A 19134-nucleotide genomic window follows, 5' to 3' on the forward strand; every position below is an offset into this window, starting at 1 on the left:
GATGGTTGCTTTGAGAGTGAGGGGTGAGTTGGCACTGAAGTTGGAAAAAAAGAATGGTTGATGAAAAGTGAACATTCATAGCAAACTGGGGTTTTAAAAAGTTTTAGGTCAGAGATGCAATTTAACACAGTTCTTGATGGATGCAATAAAGGCAAATCCAGAGAATGGAGAGAAGAAACGCTGTAACAGTTGCATTTTTTAGGCAAGGTATGAAGGAAAGGTCGAATTGAGAGCAGTCTGTTTAAATAGTAGAAGAGTAGTGCATTATGATACAGTAAAGAGTACCACACGTGTGAAAGAGGAAGATGAAGCATTACAAGAGATCGTTTGTATTATTATTAATGTTTGAGAGAGTTTTCAACAGATTAGGTCATTGTAAGTGTTGTCGAAAAAAATTAAGAAGAAGAAGAGGAGAAGAAGAAGAAGAAAAATCGAGAGTCGTGAGTGAGGAAGGAGAAAGATCGCGTTTTTTTTTTTCACCTCCGCCATCGAAGATGGATGGAGGTTACTGTTTTCACCCGTCTGTCTGTTTGTTTGTGAACAGTATTACGGAAAAACTCCTGGACGGATTTCGACGAAACTTGGTGGGGGGGGGAGGGGTAGGTATGGTCCAAGGATCATGCCATTAGATTTTGGACTTGGTCCAAAAAATAAAAAATAAAAAAACAGAACATTTTGCAACTTTTTTTTCAAAAAAATTTCGATTTTATTTGAAAGATATATGATTTTTTTTTTTGCATTTCTACATGCGCGTCAATCTAGTTTAGTTTATTCAATTGTGGTTCAGTTGAGTCTGATCCGTTTTGACCTACAATGAATAAGGATATCAGGTTCACTCAAGTGACCCAGCAGTATTGGCGGCGGAGGTTTTGCACTCTACCGAGTGCTCCCCCTCTAGTTTTTGTTTTTGATTTAAGATAAGAAATAGAGTGATTAATTGGGAGGGATGGGGGACGTTAAGAAAGTGAGGAAGATAGAAATTGAAGGTAATGAGGAGAAAACAAAACAAAACACGATCGTACCGTTAGGCCTCAAGGGTAGGCCTCAAGCGTCCGGTATGACAAAGTTGACAAAATCTCACAAAATAGCACGATTTTTGAAACAAAACCGAACTCGGAACACACAGTAACATGTAAGTGAGAGAATAAACAGTTAAAACGGGACAGATAATGACCGGAAACTTAACTTTGAGATAGTCAGCAGAGAGCCCCAAAGGAGACCTGTGTACGTTCCAAACCCGAAACCCAAATATGTTTATTCATATCTCAATAATCAAATGAGGTTATAAAAGATTTTAAACATGTTTACATGTTCTCAAGAAATTAGAGGATATATCATTTAAAAATATATATATGGGACATTGAAGTAATTCCTTGAACAAACTTCCTGAAAATCTTTGATTATACCACTGGGGAACAAATTTTTTCTTATCTGTTGCATGAGATTTTTCAACTTATTCTATGTATTTTTTCAACGCTGATTTCAAATCTGAAATCGGTTTTCCTCTACATGCTCTTGTTTTCATGCAATTTGAAACTTGTGATTTTCACAAAAAAGGACACCCATTGCTATTTGCACTAGGGATAACTTGAGAAATAGGGGTGCGATTTCGGACTTTAGTGGAAATACGATGCCAAAACTGCTAAATAACTATAGACAGTATTCGTTTTGCTGCTAACGATTTATTTGACATCAATTTTCTTTGTCTACATTGATATTTATTCTTTAACTTTATGTTTTTCTTTGTTTCAGATCTATCTGATTGATCAGGCTTCTTCAATATATATGTGTAAATAATGCTGATGCATTCTGTTATGTATGTGGCTGCAACACACTACTTCGTCAAAAGCGCAATATTACATCGTTTGTAAGGCGTGCCTATAAAGCCTATTTTGATGGTTCCCTTGGCGACCAAGACAATAGCCAGGGGGACTATGTTGTGATATAAAGACCCATGGGATTTAAATGATTAGAACATGCCACCTATCTAGGTAGACTATTTAGGTCCCAAGGAGTAAGAAAATCCATGTTGGCAAAATTGGAAGTGTTGCAGATGGTGGCCATGTTGGATTTCAATTTCTTTTTTCTTTTTACCTTAACCCTTTTGTGACTGACTTTCACAATTGCCATAGAGTTAATGTATACAAGTCTGACAATGGTACTGACAGGGTTAACGGAACTTTTGAACATCATATAAAGCTTACTTTGGTGGTTTCTATCCTGTTTTGATGCTTAATGTGTTGTAAAGAGGCACACTGGATTTGCCAGTGGTACATAAATGAATGGCAGCCATTTGGTTTTTCAAAATGGTTGCCAAATTTGATATTTTATTTAAAATATGAGCTTTAACTGTCTCAGGATTTTTTGTATGGAAAAATACACAGTAAGGACCTAAGGTTATACAAGAGGAATAGAGTTTCATGTTAAATAACAATTCAAAATACACACACTTATTTATTGCAATTTGGTATGCCCCCTATTTAAAATAGCTGCCGTGATTGGCTTGCAATTTCACATATTGCGTAAAATCACTCATGGCTAATTGTATTTAGGGCATACGTTTCTAGGTTTTCAACAAAAACATAGGTCTGGACATTACTACCCAGGCTATATTTTTCATAATGGACTTCCTTTTCCAAGTTCTGAAATGTGACGCAACTGGGTATCTGCAAGTGAACACGTGTTGTAGAGGGCGACATTGCGGGTACAGGCTGCCTTTATCTGACAATCACCACATGTTATTGGACAGACGTTTTCTGGCCCATTATTTCAACAAGCCAACAAACATCTAACTTGATGGTAAGTTTACATGACTTCACTGTTTATGTTGAATATATAAATATAGAGAACATGTATAGCACATAGATAATGTAAGTTTACACAATGATAAAAACCTAATTTCACAAAACAGATGCAATCTAAACTACAAATGCTCATGTTACTTAACCCATTGGGGACGGTAGGCGGCATCTGTCGCCCGCTTAATTTTGCACTCAGGGACGGTAGGCGGCATTTGTCGCCCAGCTACAAGGTGTTTAAAAATGCCGTATATTTCGATTAAAACTGCTGAGGTCAGAAAGGTCATTACATTCCACGATACTTCATATATAAAGGAAAGTATTCCTGAAAAAAATTACAGTTGTTCCATTGCCAAAAAAACAGAAAATTTAAGTTGAAATCAAAGGGTTCGATCAAAATCTCGAACGTAACAGGCAGTGCCGAACAAGTACAGTGCACATGCGCTGTTGGGTCCGCGGGCGATCAGGTTGTGACCCGATTGTATTTACTTGTCAACATCCGGTTTGAGTTACATGTATATAAACATCTGAGTCTTGGAATGACGGAGAAAGTGCAATTTCGGATTTAATGCTTTATTATTTCATGCAGTGATATACTCAGTTGCTGCTGAATTCAAGGAATATATACTGTGTTCGGCTGCAGATTCACTGTAGTTTGATATTTCTTCGCGTTGGAGACGTAAATTCGTAATGTGACCGTGTAAAACTCTAAGTGTAGCGTTATCTCGCCACTGGCTGTAACGCATAATGTTAGCTGTGCGGCAGTGTTTGTGTCTTCGCGCTTCGTGTTGGCCGCGGGATTTCAGGCGCAGGCTGCGAGGAAAAGTGGGCGTGAACCTCCCCTGATCCTAGAATTTGCATATATGGATTTCACACAGACGCGCCTGAAGGCGGGGCCAAGCCGCTCCGCGCTTGCTGATTGGACGGATCAGAAGTGGGCGTGTAGCATTCTTGATCTGAATTCTCCCTCGGAAAGGCCGCTATTTGCACTCGCGGCTCGGTGCGTATCGTTGAACGAGCCCAAGACAGCCCGACGCTCAGTGTTCACAGGTGGTGCGGGAATGGCCGTAGAAGGAGAGAGGTGAGGGTGGCGGAGGGTTTATCGGTGGTGGTTTGATGGTTATGGCGGTTGAGACGTGGTTGGTCCAAAATAAAGATAGAACAGAAAACCGTCTATCTCAAAGTGTCGCAGCCCAAATGAATCACATAAATTCCCTCTAAACATTGGGTTTGGGGCTAACTACACATGTACTTGGAGTTATCTCACCTACGGGACCTGAATGGTGGTTTGCGAATTTCCACAGCCATAACAATATATTCAAGAATAAGCCGTAAAGGTGGCCATTTTGAAATTCAATATAGCTGAAAATTTTGAATACAATTTCAGCTGTTCATAAGAAATGTGTATTTCACCAATTGTTTGTCACTAATTTTGAAATGAAAGATGGCTGCCCTCTGCAACACTAAAACTGTAAATATGGCTTTTCATGTTCTTTGGTACCAATATAACATTCATATAGGGGTGATCTTGTGAAGCATGTTAAACATGTCACTGTCACTGAAATGATAATATATACATGTATTCAAGAATAAGCCATAAAGGTGGCCATTTTGAAACTCAATATGGCTGAAAATTTTAACGGAATTTCAGCTGTTCACAAGAAATGTGCATTTCACTAATTGTTTGTCTTGATAAATGTAGATGTTACAACAAAAAAAACAGCTTTTTACGACATTCATATCCACATTCAGAGCAAATATGGACATAAAATGGTGGCCATTTTGAAATCCAAGATGGCTGCCCTCTGCAACACTTTCAAAATTGCCAACATGGTTTTTCATGTTCTTTGGTACCTATTTAACACATTCATATAGGTGGGATCTTCTAATCATCAAAATCCCACGGGATTGCATAGTCTCCCTGACTACAAGAAATGGGCTCCTCATATTGTATGTTATAATTGTGAGGAAATGCTTCGTGACTGGACAAAAGGAAAACGAAAGGGTCTGCCTTTTGGCGTTCCCATGGTTTGGCGAGAACCCAAGGACCACGTAACTGACTGCTATTTTTGCCTGGTCAACACAAAGGGTGTCGGCAAGAAAAAACGGCAAAAGATCTCTCCTATCCCTGTATTCCCTCAGCAATTCGACCTACTCCGCAATATGAGGAACTCCCCCATTCCAGTCTTTAATGTTTTGTCTTATCTGAAGATGAAGGCAGTGAACATGATCAGCAAGAGCACGAGGGTCGTGATGACGGACTTCAAGAAATGGTTTCAGAATCCGAAGCCTCCTCATCTGATACCAAACAGTCATCAGCCCCTCAGCAGTTTAGCCAACCGGAATTGAATGACTTGGTGTGTGATTTGGGGCTCTCCAAGAAAGCAGCTGAGGTATTAGCCTCCAGGCTGCAAGAAAAATATCTACTTGACCACTCTGCAAATGTTTCATATTTCCCAAAGCGGGACCAGATCTTTGTCGCCTTTTTCTCAGAAGACGAGCAGTTTGTTTACTGCCACGATATCCCAGGTCTTCTCAGGCAATTCGGTGTTACTTCGTATAATCCAACAGAATGGCGATTATTTCTGAATACCTCCAAGCGCAGCCTCAAGTGTATTCTCTTGCACAATGGCAATGTGTATGGAGCGGTTCCAGTTGGTCACTCAGTGCATTTGCGAGAAGAACATAATGACATAAAAATGGTCATTGACTGACTGAAATATCACGAGCACAACTGGATCATTTGTGTGGACCTGAAAATGGTCAACAGAAAGGCTTCACAAAGTTTCCATGCCATCTCTGCATGTGGGACAGCGGAGCTCGAGAGAAACACTGGATCCAGAAGGAGTGGCCCATCCGTGAAACTGGAAGCAGGCATGCCAAAATGTGAATGACCCAATCGTCAGCTGAGAGAAGATCATTTTTTCCCCCACTCCATATCAAGCTCGGCTTGATGAAAGAGTTCGTGAAGGCATTGAGTACTGATGGTGAATGTTTTCAACATATAGTTTCTGCTTTTCCTGCTTTGTCTTTCGAGAAGATCAAAGCAGGTGTGTTCGATGGACCTAAAATTCGTGCCCTTGGACATGATGAGGAATTTGTAAGGAAGATGAATGACAAGGAGAAGACAGCATGGCTGTCTTTCGTCACAGTTATACAAAACTTTCTTGCCAACAAAAAGGCAGATAACAATGAGTTTCTGGTTACAAGAATGCTGTTGGCTTTTCACGATCTTGGGTGCAACACAAGTGTCAAGCTCCATTTCCTGAATAGTCACCTTGATCGATTCCCTGAGAACCTTGGGGCTGTAAGTGAGGAACAGGGAGAGCGCTTCCATCAGGACCTCATGACAATGGAAGCGATAGGACAAAAACATGATGGCAGACTAGTGCTGGAGCATCAAACGAGATTGCCCTGTGGAAGTCCACAAACGCAAGAGCTACAAGCGCAAATTCTTGCCTGAATAGGACGTATTTGAACTTTGCATTCCATCCTTATCAATTGTTCTGAATCACCTATCATCTTTATGTCTAAATATGTTGGTTCACGAAAAAAATAAGTGACCACTATATTCGTTATTGTTGTGTGTCTGTCGGGTAGTCTTCGATCTAGTCGAAAAGAAAAAAAAAAATTCAAAAAAATTTTTTTTTGAGATTTGTTCTACCCTTATTATTGGTTCACGAAAAAATATTTTCACGAAAAATATAAGTGACCACTATATTCGTTATTGTTGTGTGTCTGTCTGTTGGGGAGTCGATAAAGTCGAAAATTTTTTTTATTTTTTTTTGATCTACCCTTATTATCACTTTTTCCGTCGATATGTTTGTCTGTATGTCTATCTGAATGTCTGTATGTCTGTTTTGTCTGTCTGTTCGGTCCAGTGCTCCGTTAATACAATGGCGATTTCGATGAAACTTGGTGGTTAGGTTCATACCATGACCTAGTTGTGTGCAAATGAGAACCGTTGCTATGGACACCACCGTTGCCGAGCAACGGGACTTTGAAATTTTTGAAAAATCATAAAAAAATTATTTTTTCGAAAATCAAAAATCAGGCCACGAGCGACTGTGGGCAGTACATTCAGCCATATTGTCAAAAATTTCCAGCTGAATCCTATGAAAACTGTTGGAGAAGATAGACTTTGAATGAACCCTGGTCGAAAACAAGAAAAAAACGAAGTTCGTTATATCTCAGAGACTATGCCCAACGTCTTGGTTAGCCCAATGGCACCTGCATAGCTCCACGGAGTCAGATATACATGAAACTGGTATGGTAGTCAGATATACATGAAACTGGTATGGTAGGTTCCTGGTATGTCCTAGTTATGTGTGAGAAAGAACCGTTGCTATGGACCCCTCCGTTGCCTAGCAACGGCCGAAAAACCTCTCAATGTGGGGGTATTTTTACGAAAAAACAATCTGCAGCATTAACCCTTGAAGCGAGAATCATGAATTTTTTGTGCTTAATCCTCAGGTCATTCCCCATCGAACGGGCCCATCGCGTCAGGTTCTATTGGGTAGGCGACTACCCATGTCCGCCTACCGGCTTGTCTGTATGTCTGTATGTCTGTCTGTCTGTCCCGAGCATAGCTCCGTGGGTTTTGATCCGATCCTGATGAAATTTTGGTGGGAGGTTTATATCATGATCTAGTTGTTTTCCTGAAAATGGGCGTGGTCCGCCCATTATGGGCGGATCCACACCCAAAAAACATGTTTTTAGGGGGTAGCCGATTTCAATTTGCATCTTCTCCTAGGGGGTTTGTCGAATCTGATAGGGGTTTCAGTATTTGGTTAGCCCAATGGCACCTGCATTGCCCTACAGAGCTCGATTTTTCATTTTCGTCCCAAGGTCAAGGTCACAAGGTCACGAACTTAGAAAATTGCGATTTTGACATAAAAAAAAAATCAATCTTCTCCGAGGGGTTTGTCGAATCTGGCAGGGGTTTCGGTATTTGGTTAGTCCAATGGCACCTGCATAGCCCCACGGAGCTCGATTTTTCATTTTAGTCCCAAGGTCAAGGTCACAAGGTCATGAACTCAGAAAATTGACATAAAAATCAGATGACCGCCCAAACTTTGAGAGAGAGGATGACAATATTTTTTATGCATAATCTTGGTCATTCCCCACCAAAAGTCTTGAAACCATTTTTCTCTATCTCGAACACCTTGCCCGTGGCGCCCCCTTCAAGTTTGTTTTCATGCTGATTTCATCAAAGTATGGATAATCTGAGGAGTGTGAAATGCCATATAGCCGATATGACGTTATATTGTTCCTGGAATGTTCCAGAGGAAGTTTTGCACCAAAGGTCATAATCCTTGACCTTTGACCTTTAAAGTTCACAAAGGTCAAATTTTCAAAGTTGTGGGAATCGAACCGGGTTTTCGACATTCTTAGACGAACTAACTCCATTAAGCTATAGCACGTATCCTGTTTCCTTATTTTAATGTCCACAACATTGTTTTGGGACCTTTAAAGGTTATGCAAAGGTCAAATTTTTAAAGTTGTTGAACGAAACCGGGTTTTCAACATTTTGCAGCTAATAACCTGTCACTCATACCACATCATGTTGATCATTTTTATAACTTGGTCAAACATTATCACATTGTCTCATCCTTGACTTCTGAAACAATCTACATCGTCAAATACCGCTCATGAACCATCGTCGTCTTCAGACTTGTCAGTATTAAAAATGGCGATTTCAGTTAATACAATGGCGATTTCGATTTATTTGACATAAAAAAACAGGAGATGATTAGTGTATGCTCCGGTTAAAATCGGTGTACCATATCCCTGTGTCGTAAGAGGCGACTAGGGTTGCGTCAGGAAGGGCATCCGGCGTAAAACCTGTGCCAAATCATGATGCGGATCATAACGGATGATCCGCTGTGGCGACCCCTAACGGGAGCAACCGAAAGAAGAAGACAATGGCGATTTCGATGAAACTTGGTTGGTAGGTTCATACCTTGACAGAGTTGTGTGCAAATGAGAAACGTTGCTATGGACACCACCGTTGCCTAGCAACAGGACTTTAAAATTTTTGAAAAATCATAAAAAATTTATTTTTCCGAAAATCAAAAATCAGGCCACGAGCGACTGTGGACAGTACATTCAGCCATATTGTCAAAAATTTCCAGCCGGATCCTATGAAAACTGTGGGAGAAGATAGACTTTGAATGAACCCCGGTCGAAAACAATAAAAAAATGAAGATCGTTATATCTCAGAGACTTTGAGTCAGATATATATGAAACTGTTATGGAAGGTTCATGGTATGTCCTAGTTATGTGTGAGAAAGAACCGTTGCTATGGACCCCTCCGTTGCCTAGCAACGGCCAAAAAACCTCTAAATGTGGGGGTATTTTAACGAAAAAACAAGTCTGAAGACGACGATGGTTCACGAGCAGTATTTGACGATGTAGATTGCTTCAGAAGTCAAGGATGAGACAATGTGATAATTTTTGACCAAGTTATAAAAATGATCAACATGATGTGGTACGAGTGACAGGTTATTAGCTGCAAAATGTTGAAAACCTGGTTTCGTTCAACAACTTTCAAAATTTGACCTTTGCATATCCTTTAAAGGTCAGAAAACAATGTTGTGAACATTAAAATAAGGAAACAGGATAAGTGCTATCGCTTATTGGAGTTAGTTCGTCGAAGAAGGTCGAAAACCCGGTTCGATTCCCACAACTTTGAAAATGACCTTTGTGACCTTTAAAGGTCAAAGGTCAAGGATTATGACCTTTGGTGCAAAACTTCCTCTGGAACATTCCAGGAACAATATAACGTCATATAGGCTATATGGCATTTCGCACTAATCGGATTATCCATACTTTGATGAAATCAGCGTAAAAACAAACTTGAAGGGGGCGCCACGGGCAAGGTGTTCGAGATAGAGCAAAATGGTTTCAAGAGTTGAGGTGGGGAATGACCTCAAGATTATGCATAAAAAATATTTTCATCCTAGCTCTCAAAGTTTGGGCGGTCGTCTGATTTTTGTCAAAATTCAAAATAATTACGAAAATAAAAATACCCCCACATTGAGAGGTTTTTCGGCCGTTGCTAGGCAACGGAGGGGTCCATAGCAACGGTTCTTTCTCACACATAACTAGGACATACCAGGAACCTACCATACCAGTTTCATGTATATCTGACTACCATACCAGTTTCATGTATATCTGACTCCGTGGGGCTATGCAGGTGCCATTGGGCTAACAAAATACCGAAACCCTGCCAGATTCGACAAACCCCCTAAGAGAAGATGCAAATTGAAATCGCTACCCCCTAAAAACACAATTCGCAATTTTCTAAGTTCGTGACCTTGTGGCCTTGACCTTGGGACGAAAATGAAAAATCGAGCTCTGTGGGGCTATGCAGGTGCCATTGGGCTAACCAAATACGGAAACCCCTGCCAGATTCGACAAACCCCTCGGAGAAGAATTTTTTTTAATGTCAAAATCGCAATTTTCCAAGTTCGTGACCTTGTGACGAAAATGAAAAATCGAGCTCCATGGGGCTATGTAGGTGCCATTGGGCTAACCAAATACGGAAACCCCTGTCAGATTCGACAAACCCCCTAGGAGAAGATGCAAATTGAAATCGGCTACCCCCTAAAAACACATGTTTTTTTAGGAGTGGCTCTGCCCATAATGGGCGGACCACGCCCATTTTCAGGAAAACACAACTAGATCATGATATAAACCTCCCACCAAAATTTCATCAGGATCGGATCAAAACCCACGGAGCTATGCTCGGGACAGATAGACAGACAGACAGAGACAAGAATAACGAATATAGTGGTCACTTATATTTTTCATGAACCAATAATGATTAAATAATCTTATTTCACATACCTTTAACAACAATTTAGTCAACAGAGATAGAGATGACACCATTGAATAGAATATATTTATATATATATATATATATATATATATATATATATATATATATATATATATATATATATTTATATATATATATATATATATATATATATATGACCGTTTTTACAGCCATTTTTCCCTGCTATGCAGGGGTTTGGCTTTTCCTTGAGGCAATGTTTTTATGGCCGGATGCCCTTCCTGACGCCAACCCTGGTCGCCTCTTACGACACACAGGGATATGGTACACCTATTCTAACCGGGGCATACACCGGTACTCATTTCGCCGACCTCGGAAGGATGACAGGCTGAGTCAACCCCCTGGTGTTAATTCAGCAGCCAACGGGGCTTGAACTCAGGACCCTGGGATCCCAAGCCGCCACCCTAACCACTAAGCCAACACCAGGCTTGTGTATATATATATATATATATATATATATATATATATATATATATATATATATATATATATATATATATATATATATATATATATTAGAAGTACCACATAATAAAAACAGGAGATGATTAGAGTATGGACTGCATGTAGGTATGTCCATGTGGATGCCATACTTGATGAAAATGAATGTCCTTACACGACTCGATGCAAAAGGCAGTTCAAAACACTTTCTTTGTTTGAAATGATCATTGCAGTCAAATCACTCAGAACTCAGATTGTGATTACATATTCAAGTCCCCATGTCAGATTCACAATGGCGTATGTGTATGACCTCCGGATACCAACTGAAAAAGCCTAGAGAAATACCATCAACGCAATGTAGAAAAGTATTCTCCGAATCAAATGGGAAAAACGACAAAAAACAAAGTATTTCTTCCGAGGCCAAGTCCACTAGCATCGAAGCAACGATTATAACATGGAAGATTGGATGGACTGGTCACAGCATATAAATGCCTGACAAAGCAAGTCATGACCAGAGATCCCATGGTGTCCAGAGGAAACGTGATGGAGACACCCTGAAAGTGCACCTAGAAAGCTCACAATGACGCCGAATCTTGGGAGGTAAAGACCATTAACAAACCGCAGTGGCACCGCACGATCCATCGAGGTGGGGACCTTCTCGGCAATTCACCTTGCTCTCGAAGCTGATAAGCTAACACCGAAGAAAAGAGCACGAACGGAATTCCAATGTGAGCGAAACCGTTCCTCTAGGAACAACCTGCCTCACATGTGCCACCGTGCACGTCAATCAAAACTCGGCCAACACGACTACAGATAAACCCGTGGTTCGACATCATCCTCGTACAAAAGGATTGCGGACGACGACATTGTAAGTTTAAATGAAAAACATTTGTGTGTGGAAGTCTCACTGTACAATGTCCATCACAGTTACAGCAATGACGGTCATCAGTGGCACAGCAATCATGCAATCAGTCTGGCTTCTCTCCCACTCACCAAGATGTTTCCACCAAAGTCTTTAAAATCCGAGCACAACATCTGGTGGGGAAAACAGGAACACGGACAATTGCAATGACAAAGAAAAAAAAATCTGCTATTCTCACATTTTAATTTTCTCAACCAAGACCCACTAATCAGAAATGAGGTTTTCCACAAGCACCAATCAGTTTATTCAAAAATTAACTGATTATACCAGTTAGGGATGGGTGATGGGATTTGATAGAACAGGAGAGCCGTACAACAATGCAACAATCCAGGAATGGAGCTCGAAGCGAGGCCCACGTGGAGGATGTACCAATGGGATGGTGTGGGTTTTAATAGGATGGTAGAGTCATCGAAAAACAATCCTGTGATGGAATGACACTGGAAGTACCAACCAAAGGAATGCTGTGACGTCACTCAACAAGGCAAACACTGAGGAAGGTTTCATTTCAACTGGGCAGAACGGAATCAAAGGAGTCAGAAGTAGATTTTGTAAATTTACACACAGAAAATATCACACCTGCATCAGAAGCAAATTAAAAATAGGAAGAGGATGAGTACGAATGAGGCCTAATTAAAAGCATCATGTTAATTACCTCCACCACTGAAGCTGAACGGAGGTTACGTTTTTACCCCTCTGTCTGTCTGTCTGTCTGTCTGTCTGTCTGTGTGTGTGTGTCTGTGAACAGGATATCTCAAAAAGTTGTGGATGGATTTGGACAACAGTTGGTGGAGAGCTTGGGTATGTGACGAGGAGAAAATCATTAGATTTTGCGGAAGATCCAGATATGATTTTTTTTTTTTTATTTTACAAGCAATTCTTCACCATTTATAGGGCCAAAACCGATACACCGCATGATGTTTCAAAAAGTTGTGGATGAGTTATGACAAAACTTGGTGCATAAGTTGGTTAGGTGACAAGAACAAGCGGATTAGATTTAAGTTCAGGTCCGGATATAGAACTGATCTATCAGTGGGATACAAAAAGTAAACTGCTCAGCCTGGCGGACGTATGCACTCCACCGAGTGTTCTAGTTCACCATGTTTACAAACTTTGTTTATTAAAAATTATGTTCATGAACAGCCCCATTTTCTACCGCCTCCTTTCTAGTCTTGTACCCTCTGCCCTTTGTGCTTTGTCCCCCCCCCCCTCCAGGTTTCTGCAGAGCACAAATTGCTCGCAATCAACCCCCTTCTGGTGAAACTACCAAAATCCAGGATCACTGCTCACCTCCACTCATTCGTTCCTCTTTTTCCCTGCCTGTGGAACCAACATCCACCTCTTCAATCTCATTCTTCCCTTCAGATCTTCAAGACAACTGTTCATCACCATTTCAGATCGTCCCCAATCCAGAACCATCTTTTCTACCCCAGCAAGCCCAAATCTCTCGTCATTCAAAATTTCCACTTTTATCTCATTCGAGTTTCCATGGCATGCATCTTCTCCTGCCCCCCCCCCATTGTTTGTCCAAGTTTCTCTCAGTCTTGACATCACAACCCCCCCCCCCCACACACACACACCACCACTCTCCACTGTTCCTTTTGTGTCCCATTGTTATCCGTTACGTCCTGATCCATTCAATGTATGAGCTCTTCCACGAGCCTCAACTTTGTAGATACAGAGGGAAAATAAAAATAAATAATAAAAAAGAAACCCTTTGGCATCATTCCATTGTTATTGCACAAATTCATTCTTGGAATACTTGTACAAATAATTCAAACATTTAAGGGACGGTTCCCTGAAATGCTTTTAAAAAGCTGAATAATCATTCATAGCATTTCTTCGTCAATTCTCTTCATTAATTACATCCCCTTATGGGTCATTCCATGTCAAATCATCAAAGAATCTGCCGTCATCTCTCAGATTTTTGTAAAACTTTGGGAACCAATTAGGACCCATGAAAAACGGCAAGAACTCAAATATTTTTGCAAACAGCCTCTTAATTAGTGAGATACAGACTAACGAACTTTGGACTAATTAGCACGACGTCGCAAACTCAAATGGCCATATCTCTAAAAGACCTTGAGAGCTGGTTTTGGTGTCATTTTAAAGGTATTTTCATGCCCTATGAATATGTCTGGGCAACATTTTCCTACCTCCAACCACAAAATATAAACTTCAATCGTGAATCCCCAAAAAATGTATCCTTCAAATTTCCTCAAATTCATCCCAGAGGTACCTTATGATGTCAAGAAGCTTCCACATAAGTTTTGTGATGGGCACTCCAATAATTTCTGAGATATGAGCAATAATGTACATGTACGAATGGCATATAGGTTCGAAAATCAGCATTTGTAGTGTATTATACAATCAATAAGTGAGTTCAAGTACACAGTGTTCACTAACCTGACTTAGGCTTTCAATTTCCTCTTCAATGCAGCAACAGCAGCACTTGTTTCTTCCCCTCAGGCCCAGTTGAAAATGAAAGTATATGATACTTCAAAGCAATTGATGGTCGTTCCCTGTGTTCCCTGTCATGGCTAGGTTAGAATGATTGTATAATACATTACAAATGCTGATTTTCGAACCTATATGCCATACGGACATGTATATTATTGCTCATATCTCAGAAACTATTGGAGTGCCCATCACAAAACTTATGTGGAAGCTTCTTGACATCATGAGGTACCACTGGGATGAATTTGAGGAAATTTGAAGGATACATTTTTTGGGGATTCACGATTGAAGTTTATATTTTGTAATAACCTTTTTGTGGTTGGAGGTAGGAAAATGGTGCCCAGACAATTTCAAAGGGCATGAAAATACCTTTAAAATGACACCAAAACCAGCTCTCTTGGTGTTATACTTTTAGAGATATGGCCATTTGAATTTGCGACGTCGTGCTAATTAGTCCAAAGTTCGTTATTCTGTATCTCACTAATTAAGAGGCTGTTAGCAAAAATATTTGAGTTCTTGCCGTTTTTCATGGGTCCCAATTGGTTCCCAAAGTTTTACAAAAATCTGAGAGATGACGGCAGATTCTTTGATGATTTGACATGGAATGACCCTTATGAAGTACGTTGGTGACACCGTGATGACAAATGTGACCACGTTGAGAATCCGCAGAAGATCATAAATTACACAAACAAGTAAAACAAATAACCCGGACCATCCAACTAAAAACACCCACACAAATAAGTAAAACAAATAACTCGGACCCGGACAACTAAAAAAACCCACACAAACAAAACAACAAATAACTCGGACCATCCAACTAAAAACACCCACACAAACAATTAAAACAAATAACCCGGAACATCCAACTAAAAACACCCACACAAACAAGTAAAACAAGTAACCCGGACCATCCAACTTAAAAAACCCACACAAACAAAACAACAAATAACTCGGACCATCCAACTAAAAACACCCACACAAACAATTAAAACAAATAACCCGGAACATCCAACTAAAAACACCCACACAAACAAGTAAAACAAATAAACCGGACCATCCAACTAAACCCACACAAACAAGTAAAACAATTAACCCGGACCATCCAACTTAAAAAACCCACACAAAAAAACAACAAATAACCCGGACCATCCAACTAAAAACACCCACACAAACAAGTAAAACAAATAACCCAGACCATCCAACTTAAAAAACCCACACAAACAAAACAACAAATAACCCGGACCATCCAACTAAAAACACCCACACAAACAAGTAAAACAAATAACTCGGACCATCCAACTAAAAACACTCACACAAACAAGTAAAACAAATAACCCGGACCATCCAACTAAAAAACCCACACAAACAAAACAACAAATAACTCGGACCATCCAACTAAAAACACCCACACAAACAAAACAACAAATAACTCGGACCATCCAACTAAAAACACCCACACAAACAAGTAAAACAAATAACTCGGACCATCCAACTAAAAACACCCACACAAACAAGTAAAACAAATAACCCAGACCATCCAACTAAAAACACCCACACAAACAAGTAAAACAAATAACTCGGACCATCCAACTCAAAACACTCACACAAACAAGTAAAACAAATAACCCGGACCATCCAACTAAAAACGCCCACACAAACAAGTAAAACAAATAACCCAGACCATCCAACTAAAAACACCCACACAAACAAGTAAAACAAATAACTCGGACCATCCAACTCAAAACACTCACACAAACAAGTAAAACAAATAACTCGGACCATCCAACCAAAAACACCCACACAATCAAGTAAAACAAATAACCCGGACCATCCAACCAAAAACACTCACACAAACAAAACAACAAATAACTCGGACCATCCAACTAAAAAACCCACACAAACAAGTAAAACAAATAACCCGGACCATCCAACTAAAAAAAAACCCACCCAAACAAAACAACAAATAACTCGGACCATCCAACGAAAAAAACCCACACAAACAAGTAAAACAAATAACTCGGACCATCCAACTAAAAACACTCACACAAACAAGGAAAACAAATAACTCGGACAATCCGACTAAAAAAACCCACACAAACAAGTAAAACAAATAACTCGGACCATCAAACTAAAAAAAACCCACACAAACAAGACAACAAATAACTCGGACCATACAACTAAAAACACCCACACAAACAAGTAAAACAAATAACCCGGACCATCCAACTAAAAACACTCACACAAACAAGTAAAACAAATAACCCGGACCATCCAACTAAAAACACTCACACAAACAAAACCTCCGCCACCAATACTGCTGGGTCACTCAAGTGAATCTTATAAAATTTTATCTTATTTATTAAATATGATGTCAACAGTGCTGACAGAGTTATAGTTCTTTTCTCCAACACTTTTTGGGGGGCGGGGGAGGGGGGGTTGGAAATCACTTAAAACATGTAAAAATGCAAAAAAAAATGCAAAAAAAAAAAAAATCGAAATTTTGTTGAAAAAAAAGTTGCAAAAATTTTTTTTCTCTAACAATTTTTGGGGGGGTTGGAAATCACTTAAAACATGTAGAAATGCAAAAAAAATTCCCCTTTTTGGGGGGGGCCATTGGAAATCATTTAAAACGTAAAAATGCAAAAAAAAAATTTTTTTCTCAAACTATTTTTTTTACGGGGGTGGGGGGGGGGTTGGAAATCACTTAAACATATGTAGAAATGCAAAAAAAAAAAAAATTTTTCTCTAAATTTTTTTTGGGGGGGGGTAACAATTTTTTTGGGGGGTTAGAAATCACTTAACATGGAGAAATGCAAAAAAAAAAAAAATTCTCTATTTTTGGGGGCGGGGTAACAATTTTTTTTTGGGGGGGGTTGGAAATCACTTCAAAGGTAGAAATGCAAAAAAAAAATTCTCTTACAATTTATTTGGGTGGGGGAGGGGGGTTGGAAATCACTTAAAACATGTAGGAATGCAAAAAAAGATTTTTTTTTCTCTATCAATTTTTTTTTGGGGGGGGGGACCAAGTCCAAAATTTAATGGCATGATCCTTGGACCATACCTAACCCCCCCCCCCCACCAAGTTTCGTCGAAATCCGTTGAGGAGTTTTTCCGTAATACTGTTCACAAACAAACAAACTAGAGGGGGGCACTCGGTAGAGTGCAAAACCTCCGCCGCCAATGCTGGTAGGTCACTCAAGTGAATTTGATATCCTATTCATTCAATTTGACGTCAACAGTGCTCAGAGTTATAGTTTGCAACTTTCCCTTTTACTTTGAACTTTTACATACTCAATTAATTCGTCATTACTAGATTCCTTGAGACAGAAATTGATTTTACGTGGGTATATCCACCTGAAGTTCCAAAATCAGCCGCAATTATAATTTTGCATGTTTTTTGTTGGAAATCACTTATAACATGAAGAAATGCAAAAAAAAAATTGAAATTTTGTTGAAAAAAAAGTTGCAAAATTTTTTTTTCCCTCTAACAATTTTTTTTTTTTGGAAATCACTTAACAACATGTAGAAATGCAAAAAAAAAAATTCAAATATTTTTTTTAAATGGCCACCATAGCGGCCATATTGGATTTTGGACCAAGTCCAAAATCTAATGGCATGATCCTTGGACCATACCTAATCCCCCCACCAAGTTTCGTCGAAATCCGTCAAGGAGTTTTTTCCGTAATACTGTTCATAAACAAACAAACAAACAAACAAACAGAAAGGGGTGAAAACAGTAACCTCCGATCTTCGATGGCAGAGGTTAACAAACAAACAAACAGAAAGGGGTGAACACAGTAACCTCCACCCATCTTCGAAGATGGCGGAGGTTAACAAGTAAAACAAATAACTCGGACCATCCAACTAAAAAAACCCACACAAACAAGTAAAACAAATAACTCGGACCATCCAACTAAAAAAACCCACACAAACAAGTAAAACAAATAACTCGGACCATCCAACTAAAAACACTCACACAAACAAGTAAAACAAATAACCCGGACCATCCAACTAAAAAAACTCACACAAACAAGTAAAACAAATAACTCAGATCATCCAACTAAAAAAACCCACACAAACAAGTAAAACAAATAACCTGGATCATCCAACTAAAAACACCCACATAAACAAGTAAAACAAATAACCCGAACCATCCAACTAAAAAAACTCACACAAACAAGTAGAACAAATAACTCAGATCATCCAACTAAAAAAACCCACACAAACAAGTAAAACAAATAACCTGGATCATCCAACTAAAAACACCCACACAAACAAGTAAAACAAATAACCCGAACCATCCAACTAAAAAAACTCACACAAACAAGTAAAACAAATAACTCAGATCATTCAACTAAAAAAACCCACACAAACAAGTAAAACAAATAACTCGGACCATCAAACTAAAAAAACCCACACAAACAAGTAAAACAAATAACTCGGACCATCCAACTAAAAACACCCACACAAACAAGTAAAACAAATAACTCGGACCATCCAACTAAAAAAACCCACACAAACAAGTAAAACAAATAACTCGGACCATCCAACTAAAAAAACCCACACAAACAAGTAAAACAAATAACCCGGACCATCCAACTGAAAAAACCCACACAAACAAGTAAAACAAATAACTCGGACCATCCAACTAAAAACAC

General features: G+C 39.4%; 1 protein-coding gene across 2 annotated transcripts in view; it reads right to left on the bottom strand.

The window, feature by feature from the left end:
- LOC147020462 (galectin-related protein-like) overlaps nucleotides 1–19134 on the bottom strand; it is a 95407-nt gene that overhangs the window by 74755 nt on the left and 1518 nt on the right. For both annotated transcript variants that reach the window (XM_085895807.1, XM_085895806.1), the window contains exon 2: nucleotides 12094–12135. In XM_085895807.1, the coding sequence (XP_085751933.1) occupies nucleotides 12094–12135 (42 nt within the window). The remainder of the gene's footprint in view (nucleotides 1–12093; nucleotides 12136–19134) is intronic.

This window comes from Eptatretus burgeri, chromosome 9 (assembly GCF_056783735.1).
Source record: "Eptatretus burgeri isolate ZD-2024b chromosome 9, Ebu_testis_v1, whole genome shotgun sequence".
Lineage (NCBI taxonomy): Eukaryota > Metazoa > Chordata > Myxini > Myxiniformes > Myxinidae > Eptatretus > Eptatretus burgeri.